Genomic DNA, 15,338 nt, shown 5'->3' with positions numbered 1-15,338 from the left:
GCAATAAACATCTAAAATTTTTTGAGTCTTTCACTTCCAAAGCTTGAGTTTTTTATGCTAAAATGGTTACTATTAGTGCAACTGTTTTTTTATTATTGCAAATCTTTAACTATGTCTTTTAAAGAGAAAAAACATTCAACTAGACGAGTTATAGTTGAATATAAAAATAATGGTGCAACTCTGAGCAGTAGAAGAATGTCTTCATTATATTATAAATTGTCACTATCATGCACGAGGTTTCATCTAAGCGATGATGTCGACCTTGCTAGTATGATTGAGAGATACTACTATCATTCTATATCTAATGTCGATTTGTTTTGTAGAGTTTGCTGATCTCTACCTTGCTTATATAGTTGAGGATGATGCTTCCAACTCGAATTTCCCATCAACTATGAAAAATGATAAAGAAACAGAGATAGGTGACAGAGATCCAGAAGCATGGTTCCAATTTGTACATGAACAAAAATAAGGAAAAACATGAAGAATTGAATATTACTTCTGATGAGTCTACACGAGGATTAAAACATCATTACGAATACTTTCTATGTTTATGATTTTATTTACTATTTAAGGTTATGTAAGGTTGGTTGTATTTATGTTCTTAACATATTGTATTAGGTTTGTTGTTTTTATCTTTTTAATGTAATGTTCATGCTTTGTTGTTTTTTATCTCCTTAATGTAATGTTTTATGGTTTAATGTAATATTTATGGTTCGTTGTTTTTATAAAAAAAAATCTATTACAATCTCCTTAAATTATGACCGTTGAAACTTATCACTCAGCATGACGAATTTTTTTCTTATATCTTTTTTAAAATATCCAATCACAAAAAAATTATTTTAATGAAATTCATCATCTCAAGATGATGAGTTCCATGAAAAATAATTAAATATTACACAAAACAAATCTGCCAAATAAAAAAATATTTTTCATTAAAGCTCGTCATTTGACAAGTTTCTTGAACTATGTAACCATATATTCCCAAATAAACTTGTTCTATTTTCACAAATAATATACCCCTTCCCCTGTTTGGAAAAAAAACCGAAAACGCAATCAGAAGATCCATTAAATTTGAACAAACAAAACCGATCCAGATTCGAAGCACCTGGTTGGTCCGAACAACTCAGTCACCTAGTCAAAACTCGCCAACTCGCCCTCTTTTATATATCCACTAATTCTCTCGGTTTGGTTTTACTTTGACTGAAGACTCAATTCTTCGTTTTTGGGTTAATTAGTTTGGTGAAGGAAATAAATCTAAATCATGTTTTTTCTTCGATCGGTTCTATGGGATTCTTGCTTCCCTTGGTTTGTGGCAGAAAGAGGCCAAGATCTTGTTTTTAGGGCTTGAAAATGCCGGCAAAACGACGCTGCTTCACATGCTCAAAGACGAGGTATTTTCATTGTTCACCCTTAATTCATTATTTTTTTATATCACTTTCCTTTTTTTGGGGAATTTGATTTGTGTTTTATATTGCTGGTTTTTTCTGATGGAGTTCTAATATCTGATCTAATGCTATTGAACGTTTAATTCACAATTACGGCTATTTAACATCTTCTGTTTTGAACTATTGTTGATATTATGTAGATAATATCCGTGTAGCTGGAAATTTTTTTATTTAAAAAAGAAAATAAAGGGTTGCTTTTTGTTTCTACAAAAAATTGATCCATAGTTGTTTTTTAATGGCATTTGGCAGAGATTAGTTCAACATCAGCCAACACAGCATCCTACATCAGAGGAATTGAGTATTGGGAAAATTAAGTTCAAGGCTTTTGATTTGGGAGGCCATCAGATTGCTCGAAGAGTTTGGAAAACTACGCCAAGGTGTATTTCGTTTGCCCATAAATCCATGTACTTTTATTTTATTTTCAGACAAATTAAAAACAAAACAAAACAAAACTATGCACCTATCTTTCAAATTTTAGTTGCTATACACACACACAGGATTCACTTGCATAACCTTTTTTTTAGTTTTACAGATTTAGAATGGTTGGAAGACTAAAATAGACCGCTGAGATTAGCTCATTTTTTTGGTGAATATCTTCTCATTTTCTACTATTAATCTCAATCATTTATTTTCACTTATCCAACTGTCTTAAGTATGTAAATTAAAAAATTTTACATAGTGTAATTGGAATGCACGTGTGTATTATACAAAGTGTTTAGTTATGATGTGTAGTGTGTAACATAGGTTCAATCATTTGCAGATGTTAGCTCCCTTTTGAAATTAACTTTAGGTAGTGAATTCTAAAGTGCATTAGGAAGTTAATGTTCAAGTTTGGTGAAATATGGTAAAGTTTGTTGCATTGCGTAAAGGGGAATTTTAGAATATGGGAGTAATATTGCATCTGGTCGATTTCTTTACTATTTGACATTAGCACTTATTTAATTGCAAGTGTGTTTTATCATAGTCCTCTTGTTAGTGTGCCTCTGTAATCCCAGATAATGATTGTCGTGATTTTCTGATCCATGTGGGGCAAAGAATAAGGATGGGTAGTTCGTTGATAACAACTTTAATTTCATCAAAAGTTGTTCTGATAGCACCTCTACACGCAATAATTCCACTCTATGTTAATGAAGTAACAATATGAACCGTGTAGGACTATTTTTTAAAGGAATAACATGGGGTTATCTTTGGGATACCGTCTGAAACTACAATTCTTAACCAGAATATGCATTTTCTTTTATTTTTTTCAGAGCATATTAAAACTTGTATCAAAGCTGTTGGTAGGTGGATGTTGTTGTTTACCTGGTGGATGCATATGACAAGGAGAGGTTTGCCGAGTCAAAAAAGGAGTTGGATTCTCTATTCTCTGATGAATCTTTGGCTAACGTTCCGTACCTGATATTGGGAAACAAGATCGATATACCATACGATGCCTCAGAAGATGAGTTGCATTATCACCTTGGCCCGACAAACTTCACCACCGACAAGGGTAAGGTCAACTTGGGAAACTTGAACGTCCGCCCCCTCAAGGTATTCATGTGTAGCATTGTTCGAAAAATGGGTTATGGAGATGGATTCAAGTGGGTTTCTCAATACATCAAGTAGGTAGGTGGTATAGAGAATTCAGATATACTATGCTTTCTTCCTCGATGTTCTTTTTATATTGAATTTAGTTGGGCTATCCCTTTCGCTTTTGATTCCATTTTTGTTTGCATTAATAAACATACACCTCCTCTATGAAACAATGAGACATACAAGTAATTGATGATTTGCTCACAAATGTTGATTGAGGGTGATGATTTCCTTCTAGTAAAATCTTAGATGAAAATGTTGCCTTTGTCATAACCGTCTTTCGGGTGAGTCTGGAATTGGGCTTCGACTTAAATAAAACATGTTAGAGTCGCCATTGATTATTTAAAAAAATAAAAAAATTAGGTTGATCAGACACTTTAATTTACCATCTTATCTGATCTGCGTTTTATTAGAAATATGTCGGATTTGAGAATCGGTTACAGTCAAGGAAGGATTAGCATCCTTGTACTGTCCTTTCGGTATCATTTTAATTTTTCGATTGTCTTAATTGCGAAAAATTAAACATCCTTGTACTGTCCTTTCGGTATCATTTTAATTTTTCGATTGTCTTAATTGCGAAAAATTAAAAGTTAAATTGAAATTTAAAGATTCGATCCGAATTACTTACTTTTGATCGATTAAAAGTACACCTAAAAAGTAAAAAAATGTTAGATTGAAAAAAATAAATATTAAATAAATCAAAGAGGAAAAAGATTATGTTGAGAAAATAACAAAAAAAAATTAAAAAATGTTAAGAGACAACTAAAAAAATAAAAGGAAAAAATGTTAAATTTTAAAAGTAATAATAAAAAATAATAATAAAATAAAAGAATGTTGAAAGAGAAATAAAACAATATAAAACAATGTTTAAAAATAATAAAAAATGAAAAAAAAATGTTAAAATTAAAATAAATAAATAAAAAAAAATTAAAGGATCAAACTAAAATAAATTGAAAATTATGGATTAAATTGATGCTAAAAATGAGTTACAAGAGAAAAATAAAAGGTTAGGGGGATTAAATTGCAAAATGTAAGAAATATAATAAAGGATTAAATCAAAATAATTCAAAATTCAATGGTCAATTTATAACAGGTGACCAAAATAAATTACACATCAAAGTTGCAGAAATAACTAAATTGTTTCATAATTATAATGTGGCACACCCAATAAATAACCAAAAATAGAAAAAAACATTCATTTTCACTATTCTTCTAAAATATTAAACCCCCATCCCCCTCGAATATTCTCTCATCTCTCCCTTAGCCAGTCGAATACCGGCCAACCTCCGATGAAGCCCCCTCGCCGTTGACGGTCGCTCCAACCATCGGGAAAATAAAAAAAAAATCTCCAAAAATTCCTCTCATCCCCGTAACCTTAAAATTGAGACCTGATTTTCCTAAAAGGCTCATCACCAGCGGAGATCTAAAAACAAAGATTCGAGTTTTACCTTTGATCCGATTACTTTTCAAATTCCCGGTGGCTTTCCTTTCACAACGAGATCCCCCAATGCGCTCCCGGTGTCATTCGTCGAAATAAAATCTTTGGCCTTGATTTTTTTGCTTTCGATTTATGAATGATTTTTCTTTTTGGGATTTGTTGCCTTGAATATTTTTGTGTTTTTTATTGTTTCGATTGTTTTCTTTTTTGTGTTGTGCTTTCGGTTTTTCTTATTGTGGTTGCCTAATGCTCCGTTGAGGCCCCTCCTTTTTATAGCCTTCGAAGAAGGGTTACTTCCCTTGAATCGGGTGTTGTAATCTCGATTTCGAATGGATTTTGGGTGTGGTGGATTCTCTCGGCATGTAGTTGCTGAAAATGTGGTAGGTTTTCCCTTCCGATCTTTTCGGATTTTGTTCCGATTTGATCTCCGAGTTCACCAGGATTTTTTGTTTTCGGAACATATTGCTCCCTTGTCGACGTGTGGTCCTCATGCTTCATACTTGACTCTTGATATCTTGACCGTGCGACGCTCTTGCTACATATGAAACCCTAATAAACTTGTGGGCTGGGTCAGACTTGCATGCTCAAATAGGTTTTCCTCTATTGGACCGTGACCCTTGCTTTTAGATTAGAACTGAAAAATAAGAAATATAATAATAAATAAAATGAAACAAAAAATAAAATAATAATATGTATATATTTCAAAAAATATGTTTTCCAAAAAAAATTTAAAATTTATTATATGTTTTCCAAAAAAAAAATTAAATATTATTATATATTTTCAAAAACCATTTTAAAAAATACATATAAAAATACATATACTATATGTTTTCAAAAATATTTTAAAAAAACTATATAGTATAGGTTATTAAAAATAAGTTTTCAAAAACTATATTATATATTTTTTCAAAAATATTTTAAAACTATATATTATATGTTTTCAAAAATGTGTTTTCAAAACTATATATTATATGTTTTCCAAAATCGATTTTTAAAAAACTATATATTATATATGTTTTCCAAAAATATGTTTTCAAAACTATATTATATATATTTTTTCAAAAACCGATTTTTTAAAAAACTATATATTATATTGCTTTCAAAAACCGTTTTCTAAAGATTATATATTATATGTTTTTCAAAAATATTTTCCAAAACTATACTATATTATTATATATATTAAATAAGCCTCGGACGAAAATGGGTGTCTACAACTGTCCCTCTTTGTCCATTTTTCGTGTAACGAAAAAAGGACAGAGATAAAAGAACACAAATTTTCGTTCGGTATGAAGGGGTCCCTGAGTCTAATATCCTCCCTTGTGGAGTTGAAATTTGACTCTAATATCGCAGTTAGGAATAGCTCCCTGTTAAATTAAGTTACGGATGACTCCTCTATCGCGAAGTTGAGTCAGTTTTGAAATAATATCCTTCATCATGAAATTGAGTCAATCTTGGATGTTAAGAGCATGATATCCTTCGTTGTGAAGTTGAAATCTAGTTCGAAATCTGAATTGGAAAATGTCTTCTTGTTGCCAAATCGTAGTCAACATTGGTCTTCTTATTGGCTTAAAGACCTCGGTTCAACCGAAAAGTAGTTCATCGCTGCTACTATGCGATTGATATGCCCTCGAACTAAATCAGTTGACAGACAACTTTTCTCGACTTAAGCTATGATGTAAATTAGGCTAGGAGGTAGATCCTTGTTGCTAAATCGCGGCCAACCTAGGTCTTCTTCTTGGCTTAAAGACCTCAGTTTAAAATTCAACTGGAAAGTAGTTCCTTGTTGCTACCATGCGGTTGATATGCCATCGAGCTGAATGAAATCGAACTCGAAAGTTTCCGTTGACAGATAACCCTTCTAGTCTTGAGCTATGATGTAATTAGGCTAGGAGATAGCTCCATGTTGTTGCGGATGACTCTGTTGTCGTATAGTCAGGTTGATTTATTGGGCACGATATCCCTCGTCGTGAAGTTGAAATCGTGGGTGACTCATTCGTCGTGCGTCGAGTTCAGATTGGTTTTGAGTTGGATATCATTCGTTGTGAAGTTGAAATCCAATCTTGTGTAAGTTGTATCGTTTCGAGTTCAATATCTTTTGTTATGAAGCTGAAATTGACTCTGACAAGAATCTGTAAAACTATGCATATATGTGATGCTATGAATGTAATGCTCTTATGTGTGCCTAAAATGCATATGCGAAATATGTTATTTTAGGATTTAGAGATAAATCTCAATCTTTTGTTGCAGTCTTGATGACTCTTGATTCTAGAATCTTGAATTTATGATTCTTGATATTGGATTCTTTAACATGCTTAAATCCAATGTACATTATGTGAACTTGCAAAAGGAAGGTTTATTTCTAGTTTTGAGTTAAGCAATGGCTTTCAACGAACTAAAACCCATCCTCTCGAGTATGGTGCATAAGCCTTGATCGGTTTTCGAACATCTGTACCTTTCAAAAAAAATCTTTGTACAGTAATACGCAATTATCTTTTCAAAAGTTAATAAATAATTCTCATTTTAATTCAATCCAATATGCTTAAAAGGAATTGATTTTTTTAGAGAAATGATCATATTTATTTATGAGGAAAAAGAAAAAAGAATACATGACAAATGTTATGAAAAACCAATATAAAGAAATACAAGTTGATGCCCTAGATCTCGACAATGCGGACGCCGTTGAACTGATACACCGTTAGATGACTTTTGAATACATCTTTTGTTAAGGGGCCTTCGAAAATGTGACAACGTTCAGGAGAGTGCAAAGTTCCTCTGCATTCTCAAGACAACAGAAGACTTGGATGCCGTGAAGCTTTTGCCTTGATCCGAGACTTTTCCCTTGCGCGAATCTTGGATCACTATCTGAGCCACCCTTTCGGGTTTTCAACTTGGATCCATCCTTGGTTTCAAGATGCCCTTTGGGGTTTTTATCTTGGACCCACCTTATTTTTTGTTCTTTTTTTTTCATTTGAAGCACCCTTTCGGGTTTTCACTCTAAACTTTTTTAATTCAAAATTCAACTTAAGGGGCCCTTTCAGGTTTTCACCCTAAGCGAAATATTTCTTGAGTGCATCAGAATTAACGGGATTAGGTAGCTCCGGCCCGTCCATTTCAGTCAGGATTAGTGCTCCTCCAGAGAAAGTCTTCTTTACGACAAAAGGTCCTTCCCAATTTGACATCCATTTTCCTATATAGTCCTTTTGGATTGGCCAAACCTTTTTCAGTACAAGATCTCATTCTTGGAATACTTTTGGGTGAACTTTCTTGTTGTGTGCTCGGATCATTCATTTAGAAAGTCTTCTTTACGACAAAGGTCATTCCCAATTTGACATCCATTTTCCTATATAGTCCTTTTGGATTGGCCAAACCTTTTTCAGTACAAGATCTCATTCTTGGAATACTTTTGGGTGAACTTTCTTGTTGTGTGCTCGGATCATTCATTTTTTGTAGAGCTGACCATGATGAATGGCTTTCAACCTCTTTTCTTCTATTATGTTCAATTGATCATATCGAGATTGCATCCATTTTGCATCATCTAATTTAACTTCTGCCAAAACCCAAAGTGATGGAATCTCTACCTCGATGGGTAATACTGCCTTCATCTTATATGCTAATGAAAATGGGGTTGTCCCGGTCGAAGTTCGTACCGAAGTTCAATAAGCAAACAAAGCAAAATCTATTTTCTCGTGCCAATCCTTGTATGTCTCAGTCGTTTCTCTACTATTTTCTTGATATTTTTGTTTGCTTTTTCTACCGCTCCTTTCATCTTCGGTCTATAGAAGTAGAGTTGTGATGCTTTATGTTAAATTGTTCACAAGCAGCGTCCATCACCTTATTGTTCAGGTTCGTTGCATTATCAGTAATGATTCTTTCGGGTAAACTATATCGATATATGATCCCTTTTTCAAGAACTTGCAAATAGTAGACTAAGTGACATTGGCATATGACACATCTTCCACCCATTTGGTAAAATAGTCAATTGCTACGAGAATGAACCGATAATCATTCGAAGTTTTTGGGTGGATTTGTCCAATAACATCCATGCCCCACATAGAAAATGGTCATGGTGTCGTCATCACGTGAAGACGATGAGGCGAAACATTTACCTTATCCCCATAGATTTGGCATTTATGACATCTTCTGACATAATTGGTGCAGTCACTCTCTAATGTGGACCAAAAATACCCGCATCTCATAATTTATCTTGACATCATATGGCCATTCCCATGAGTTCCGCAAACTTCGTCATGTACTTCTTCCAATATCATCTTTTCCTCTTCTGCATCTACATATCTTAACAAGATTTGATCTTGACTTTTCTTGTATAAGATTTTTCCATCCAGGACATATCCGACCGCCATTCTTCTTCTTCTTTTGTCAGTTTCAGTGGCCTCTTCCAGATTGCTTTGATTCTTAATGTATTGCAGGATGTTGTATTACCAAGGTTTGGTATCTTTTATCTCTTCGACTTGGTTGCAATGAGCCGTGTAGTCATACCACTACATGTCAATTGGCATAATGTCAGACTCACTGTCAGCCTTGAAGGTTGCTATCAAGGTAGCTAAGGCGTCAACCATTTGATTTTCTTATCTGGGCACGTAATGGAAAGTGACTTTATCAAACTCTTTGAGTAAATCCAATATAAGCTTTCGGTACTCCACCAGCTTTATATCTTTCGTCTCCCATTCTCCTCGGAGTTGATAGATCACTAAGGTCGAATCTCCTTATATTCGTAAAGTCCTTATATTATGTCTAATAGCAGCTCGAATCCCTAAAACACAAGTCTCATACTCTGCTATGTTGTTGGTGCAATCAAAATTCAATCTGCTAGTGAACGAGTAATGATTTCCTTCAGGGGAGATCAATATTACCCCAATGTCGTGTCCTAATGCATTTGATACACCATCAAAATGCCTTTTCCAGGAATCACATGTAGAAGTACTCGCTTCTTCTAGAGATATGGCCATCAAGTCTTTGTCTGGGAAGTCAAAGTCCAGTGACTCGTAATTTTCAGTCATTCTGCTTGCCAAGAAGTCAGATATGGCACTTCCCTTTATAGCTTTTTGGCTCACGTACTCGATGTCAAATTCAGATAACAACATCTACCATCGGGCTAACCTTCCAGAGAGTGCGGGCACACCCATCATATACTTTAGTGGATCCAACTTGGAAATCAACCAAGTGGTGTGGTACAACATGTATTGTCTGAGTCTACGTGTAGCCCAGACTAAAGCGCAAAAAACTTTTTCAATGGGTGAATATCTAACTTCGCAATCAGTGAACTTCTTGCTCAGGTAGTAAATGACTCTCTCTTTCCTCATGGATTCATCATGTTGGCCCATGACACATCCCAATGAATTCTCAAATATGGAAAAATATAGGAATAAAGGTTTGCCTGGGATAGGAGACATCAAGATAGGAGTGCGAGATAGATACTCTTTTATTTTCGCGAATGCAGTCTGACAGTCATCATCCCATGTTCCAGGGTTGTTTTTCCGAAGAAGGCGGTAAATTGGGTCACACTTGTCAGTCAGCTGATATATATTCTGGATGGATTTGACTTTATATGGATCAATCTCGATGCCTTTTCTGCTAACCACGAAGCCTAGCAACTTTCCAGATATTACTCTGAAAGTACACTTGTTGGGATTCAACCTCAGCTGAAACTTTCTCAATCTCTGGAAAAGTTTTTTCAAATTCTGGACATGCTCATCTTCAGTTTATGCTTTGACAATCATGTTGTCAACATAAACTTCAATCTCATTATGCATCATGTCATGAAATAAGGTTACCATGACTATTTGGTATGTTACCCAACATTCTTTAATCCGAAGGGCATCACCTTGTAGCAGAATGTTCCCCACATTGTGACAAATGTGGTTTTTTCCATGTCATCAAGATGCATTTTAATCTGGTTATATCCTGAGAATTCATCACTGAATGAGAAGAAAACATTTCCTATTGTATTATCTACTAAAGTGTTTATATGTGGCAAGGGGAAATTATCTTTAGGACTTGCTTTGTTAAGGTCTAGGTAGTCGACACACATGCGCACTTTTCCATCCTTCTTTGGAACTGGCACAATGTTAGCCACCCACTCCGGATACTTGGCCACCTGAAGAAAGCTAGTATCGAACTACTTCTTGACTTCTTCTTTTATTTTAAGGAGCATTTTGAGTCTCATTCTCCTTAGCTTTTGTTGTACAGGTTTGCATTCTGGCTTTATGGGTAGTTTCTGGACTACCATATCCGTAAATAGGCTAGGCATGTCTTGATACGACCATGCAAACACATCTTTTATTCTTGAAGTAAGTCTATCAAGTTTCGTCTTGCTCTAGCCGAAAGAGTTGTGCCAATTTTAACCTCATTCCTTTTCCCTTCTGTACCCAAATTCAAAACTTTAATTTCCTATTCGTGTGGCAATATTTGTTTATCCTCTCTTTCTATCATCCTTAATAATTCAGAACGTAAGTTGCACTCTTCTTCATTGTCACATTCATCAATTTCCCCAAGACAACTGAACTGTTAATTACCTTCGAGACAGGATCATCAATGCCCGCATTATTAATATACTGGGATCTAAAAGGGGAAGGAGAAAAGAAATATATATATGTGAGAGGTAAATATCCTACACGGAATGAAAGAAAATTAAATTCAAAGGGAAATGAAATGAAGTACAAAATGAAGGAAAATTAAATTTAAAAGGAAATGAAATAAAGTATAGAACGAAATAAAATTAAATTTAAAAGGAAATGAAATGAAGTAGGAAGAAATGTTTGTCGGGAAAGGAACTACATCTTTTATTGAATGATAATATAAACCAATTTTTCACCCTTACAAAAGATCACTTATTACCCCGAGTAGAGGAGAATATGGAGAGTTTGAGTATTACTCTGAAATACATTTGAAAACCACAGGTAGTTCTTCAATTGTCCAGTTGTTAAGAACAAACCCAGATGGAAATGGGCGGATTCCAGATCTATCAACATTTTCGATATTCTCCATAATTATGGCATTGATACTCAATCTTTCAAAGCAAACTCTAGATCTGGTAAGGTGGTCTCAAACACATAGCCACTAGATTTAAATGTATCATAAAAAGGTGGGAAAACCATTGGTTCCCATTGAAATTAATTCTCGGTTAATCTTGCCAACCTTCTTTCTCGGCACTTCTGAATTTCCTTCATCTTCTGTTGGTGATTGGGCTGAAAACCAAACCCGAATTTGGTCTAATTTTGTTACAGGAAAAATAGGGTCAATCATTCCTTGTAAAAGACTTACAAATCCTCTTCTTACCTTGGTACCTCTTCCCAACATCTGTTTGATTTCTATTTTGGTGCATTCAGAGAGCCTGGGTTTGGAAATCTTTTCTCTTTCAGCCACGAATGTGGCATTCACGAACTCTAGAGAGTGGAACAAACACTCTACAACTTCACCATTCACTTCTATGTAAGGGGCATCAGTGGTCACACTCGCCACTATATCTTCTTTATCATTAATTATTACAAGAGCCTCATCAATGACAAACTTGACTTTCTGGTGCAGTGTAGATCCAAGGCCTCCATAAGAGACAGTTGTATGAAGGTATAATGTCCATCACCAAGAATTCAATGTTGTAAGTGGTAGGTCCAATGGTTAGGGGTACCTCAATCTTTTCTATTACCTCCCTCTTAGTCCCGTCAAATGCTCAGACCATACTCTCGCATGATCTTATGTGGGAAGTATCTACTGGTATCCTTTTCAAAGTAACCAAAGGCATCACATTAGGGGCAGAGTCATTGTCGATTAACACACTAGGTAAGGCGTGCCCCTTGCAATGAGTGGTGATGTGTAATGTCTTAGCTCGACTTCTTCCTTCAAACGGAATCTCATCATCAGAAAATGAGATGAGATTATAAGATTGAATGTTGTTAACCAGTCGATTCATCTTGCTGACTAGTGTGTTTTGTGGCACAAATGTCTGATTTAAGACCTTCAGAAGTGCCTCCTTGTGTGCCTCTGAATTTAGCAGCAGTACCAACATTGAAATACGTGTTGACAGACTATGTAATTGTTCCACGATACTGTACTCACTATGTTTTAGAATTTTCAGGAACTCTATAGCTTCTTTTTCCTTTATTGGCTCATTTATTGCCGGTACGTCCCCTTTGAATGGTTCGAGTGGTCTGTGGGGTGACTTAGCCTCTTGGGAGTAGTATTTCCCCACGGTATGCCCCATTTCATTGTCATATTCCTTCAAAGTGCTTACTTGACATCCGTACTTCCAAGGCACTTGTTTGTTGTCCTTGTAGGGAAAATGTTTGGGTGCTGTGATCACCATCTTTGTTGGTGCCTTTTCTATCGGTTGCATCTTAGGGGCGATTAATAAAGGACGACCCATGCCGTATCTTCTTTCAGATGAATCTTCAGTCGCACAAATATCAGCTTCTCGAGTGTCTTGGACTTCTTTGTAGAATTTCAGCTTTTTCCTATCCATAATGAGTTTGATCAACGCTTTAAACTTCGAACAATCTTACACGTCATGTCCCTCTTCATTGCCGTAACAACAGTTGTTACCCTCTTCACATTTCGATATATCAGGACGTGGTGCAAGAAATACTGCTTTGACCATTTGTCTCCATACCCAAGATAGGGGAGATGTTATTTCAGCCACATTTGTTTGATTCTCTTGTTTATTTCCTCAACAATTGCATTAGCCCCGCTTTCTTGGTGGTTAGGCAAGGGGTTCTGCGTAACATTCGGTGCCCTTGAGTTATTGAAGTGGATCTAATTCTTGTTTTGTATTCTCTGCACGATCTTCTTGAATGCTAGGCAGTTCTCGATAGTGTGCCCTGGAACATCGCCATGATATTCGCAATGTGCGTTCTCATCATACCACCTGGGGTATGAGGGTTTCATAGGTTCCACTGGATATGGTAACACTATATGAGTGTCGAAGAGTTGATGGTAAAGTTCTTTGTAAGTCATGGGAATATGATTAAAATGTTCATTTCTCTTTCCTTTATGGGTTCCATTGAATCTTGTCTAGAAGTACCTGATGGTACAGCTGCAGTTGATTTTGGGTTGGAGATTGTAACACCTTTGTTGTTGTAGGTGTTGATGTTATTGGCCTCTCCATCCCTCTTATTCATAGGAGGTTTCTTACTGGCCTTCCATCCCTCATTCTTGCATTGCTTTATGGTCATTTCTATCATCTCCCGACCATAACCAAGTTAGAAAAATTTCCCGATGTGATTACAACCAGGTGCTCGAAGTAAAGAGCCTTCAGTGTTTGCACGAAGAGCTTCCTGGTTTCCTTCTCATCGAAATGTGGATGAACTTGCACAGCTAAATCCCTCCATCTCTGTACATATTGTTTGAAACTTTCGTTATATTTTTTCTCCATACTTTACAGCATAACTCGATCTGGTCTCATATCGTTCACATGTTTGTATTGTTCCAAGAATGACTTGGCTAGATCCTTTTAAGTCTTGATATGAGACCGGTTCAACTGTTTGTACCACCGGATGGCTGAACCAGACAGACTCTCCTGGAAGCAGTGAATTAGGAGTTGGTTGTTTCCTACGTATCTTGTCATATTTCGACAGAACATGGTAATGTGGGCTGACGGACAGCTGTTCCAATTGAACTTCTCAAACTCAGGGGATTTGAATTTCGGAGGAAGAACCAAATCTGGGACTAAGCTTAGTTCCACGGCATCGACTCCATAGTAATCATGGTCTCCTCTAACCATTTTCATTTGGTCCTCCAACTGCTTGATTTTCTCTTTCATTTTATTTGCCTTGTCCTCTTCATCAAAATTCGGTATATGGCAATCACCCGGATTATTCTCAAGGTTAGATACAGAAATTTGTACTTTTATAGCAGACGAGGCCTTTGCAACGGATGAGTCCCCTTGAAGTCCTGGTAAGATTCCAAGTGAAACAACCACTTGCGGGGTAGGTGGCATAGTTACCCCTTCAGATGTCCCTACCCCAGGTGCACTTGCTTGATTTAGGCCAGATAACTTTGCAATAATTTGGGTTTTGACTTAAATAAAGCACGTTAGAGCCTCCACTGGTTATTTTTTTAAAATAAAAAAATTAGGTTAATTGGACACCTTAATTTACAATCTTACCTGATATGCGTTTTATTAGAAATATGTCTGATTCAGGAGTCGGTTACAATCAATGAAGGATTAACACCTTTGTATTGCCCTTTCGGTACCATTTAATTTTTCGGTTGTCTTAATTACGAAAAATTAAAAGTTAAATTGAAATTTAAAGATTTGATCCGAATTACTTACCTTTGATCGATTAAAATTGCCCCTAAAAAGTCAAAAATGTTAGATTGAAAAAAAGTAAACATTAAATAAATCAAAGAGGAAAAAAGATTAAGTTGAGAAAATAACAAAAAAAAGTACAAAAATTGTTAAGAGATAACTAAAAAAATAAAAGGAAGAAAATGTTAAATTTTAAAAGTAATAATAAAATAAAAAATATAAAACTGTTTAAAAATAAAAAAAATGTTAAAATTAAAAGAAAAAAATAAATAAAAAGATAAATAAATAACAATTTAAAGGATCAAATTGAAACAATTTGAAATTTATGGATCAAATAGATGCTAAAAATGTGCTGCAAGAGAAAAATAAAAGGTTAAGGGGACTAAATTGCAAAATATAAGAAATATATCAAGGATTAAATCAAAATAATTCAAAATTCAAGAGCCAATTTATAACAGGTAACCTAGATGAATTACACATCAAAGTTAGAGGGATTGCATAAATAATTAAATTGTTTCATAATTACAATGTGACCCTCCCTATAAATAGCCAAAAAATCATAAAAAACATTCATTTTCACCCTTCCTCTCAAATATTAAACCCCTCCCCCTCAAATATTCTC

At 35.1% G+C, this 15,338-nt stretch overlaps 1 protein-coding gene and 1 non-coding gene across 2 annotated transcripts; both read left to right on the top strand.

The window, feature by feature from the left end:
- The first annotated feature begins 304 nt into the window (after positions 1 to 304).
- Positions 305 to 3,190, top strand: LOC120132912 (GTP-binding protein SAR1A-like). Its single transcript, XM_039149599.1, has 4 exons — positions 305 to 451; positions 1,236 to 1,391; positions 1,695 to 1,835; positions 2,730 to 3,190. Exons 1-4 carry the CDS (start codon positions 305 to 307, stop codon positions 3,048 to 3,050), a joined length of 765 nt encoding a protein of 254 aa, XP_039005530.1. The 3' UTR covers positions 3,051 to 3,190.
- Positions 2,434 to 2,556, top strand: LOC120133027. Its single transcript, XR_005517065.1, has one exon. It is a non-coding gene; the product is annotated as a small nucleolar RNA snoR83 (small nucleolar RNA).
- Positions 3,191 to 15,338: the final 12,148 nt, after the last annotated feature.

This window comes from Hibiscus syriacus, unplaced genomic scaffold, assembly GCF_006381635.1.
Source record: "Hibiscus syriacus cultivar Baekdansim isolate YM2019G1 unplaced genomic scaffold, ASM638163v2 tig00001731_pilon, whole genome shotgun sequence".
NCBI classification, from domain to species: domain Eukaryota; kingdom Viridiplantae; phylum Streptophyta; class Magnoliopsida; order Malvales; family Malvaceae; genus Hibiscus; species Hibiscus syriacus.
Note: the sequence above shows the minus strand (reverse complement) of the source record. Positions and strands in the feature narration are given on the sequence as shown.

Coding starts and splice junctions, on each gene's coding strand:
- LOC120132912 (XM_039149599.1), top strand. CDS start 305: ATGTCGATTTGTTTTGTAGAGTTTGCTGATCTCTACCTTGCTTATATA. Junction 1,392..1,694: donor TTCACATGCTCAAAGACGAG/GTATTTTCATTG, acceptor GGCATTTGGCAG/AGATTAGTTCAACATCAGCC. Junction 1,836..2,729: donor CGCCAAGGTGTATTTCGTTT/GCCCATAAATCC, acceptor AGCTGTTGGTAG/GTGGATGTTGTTGTTTACCT.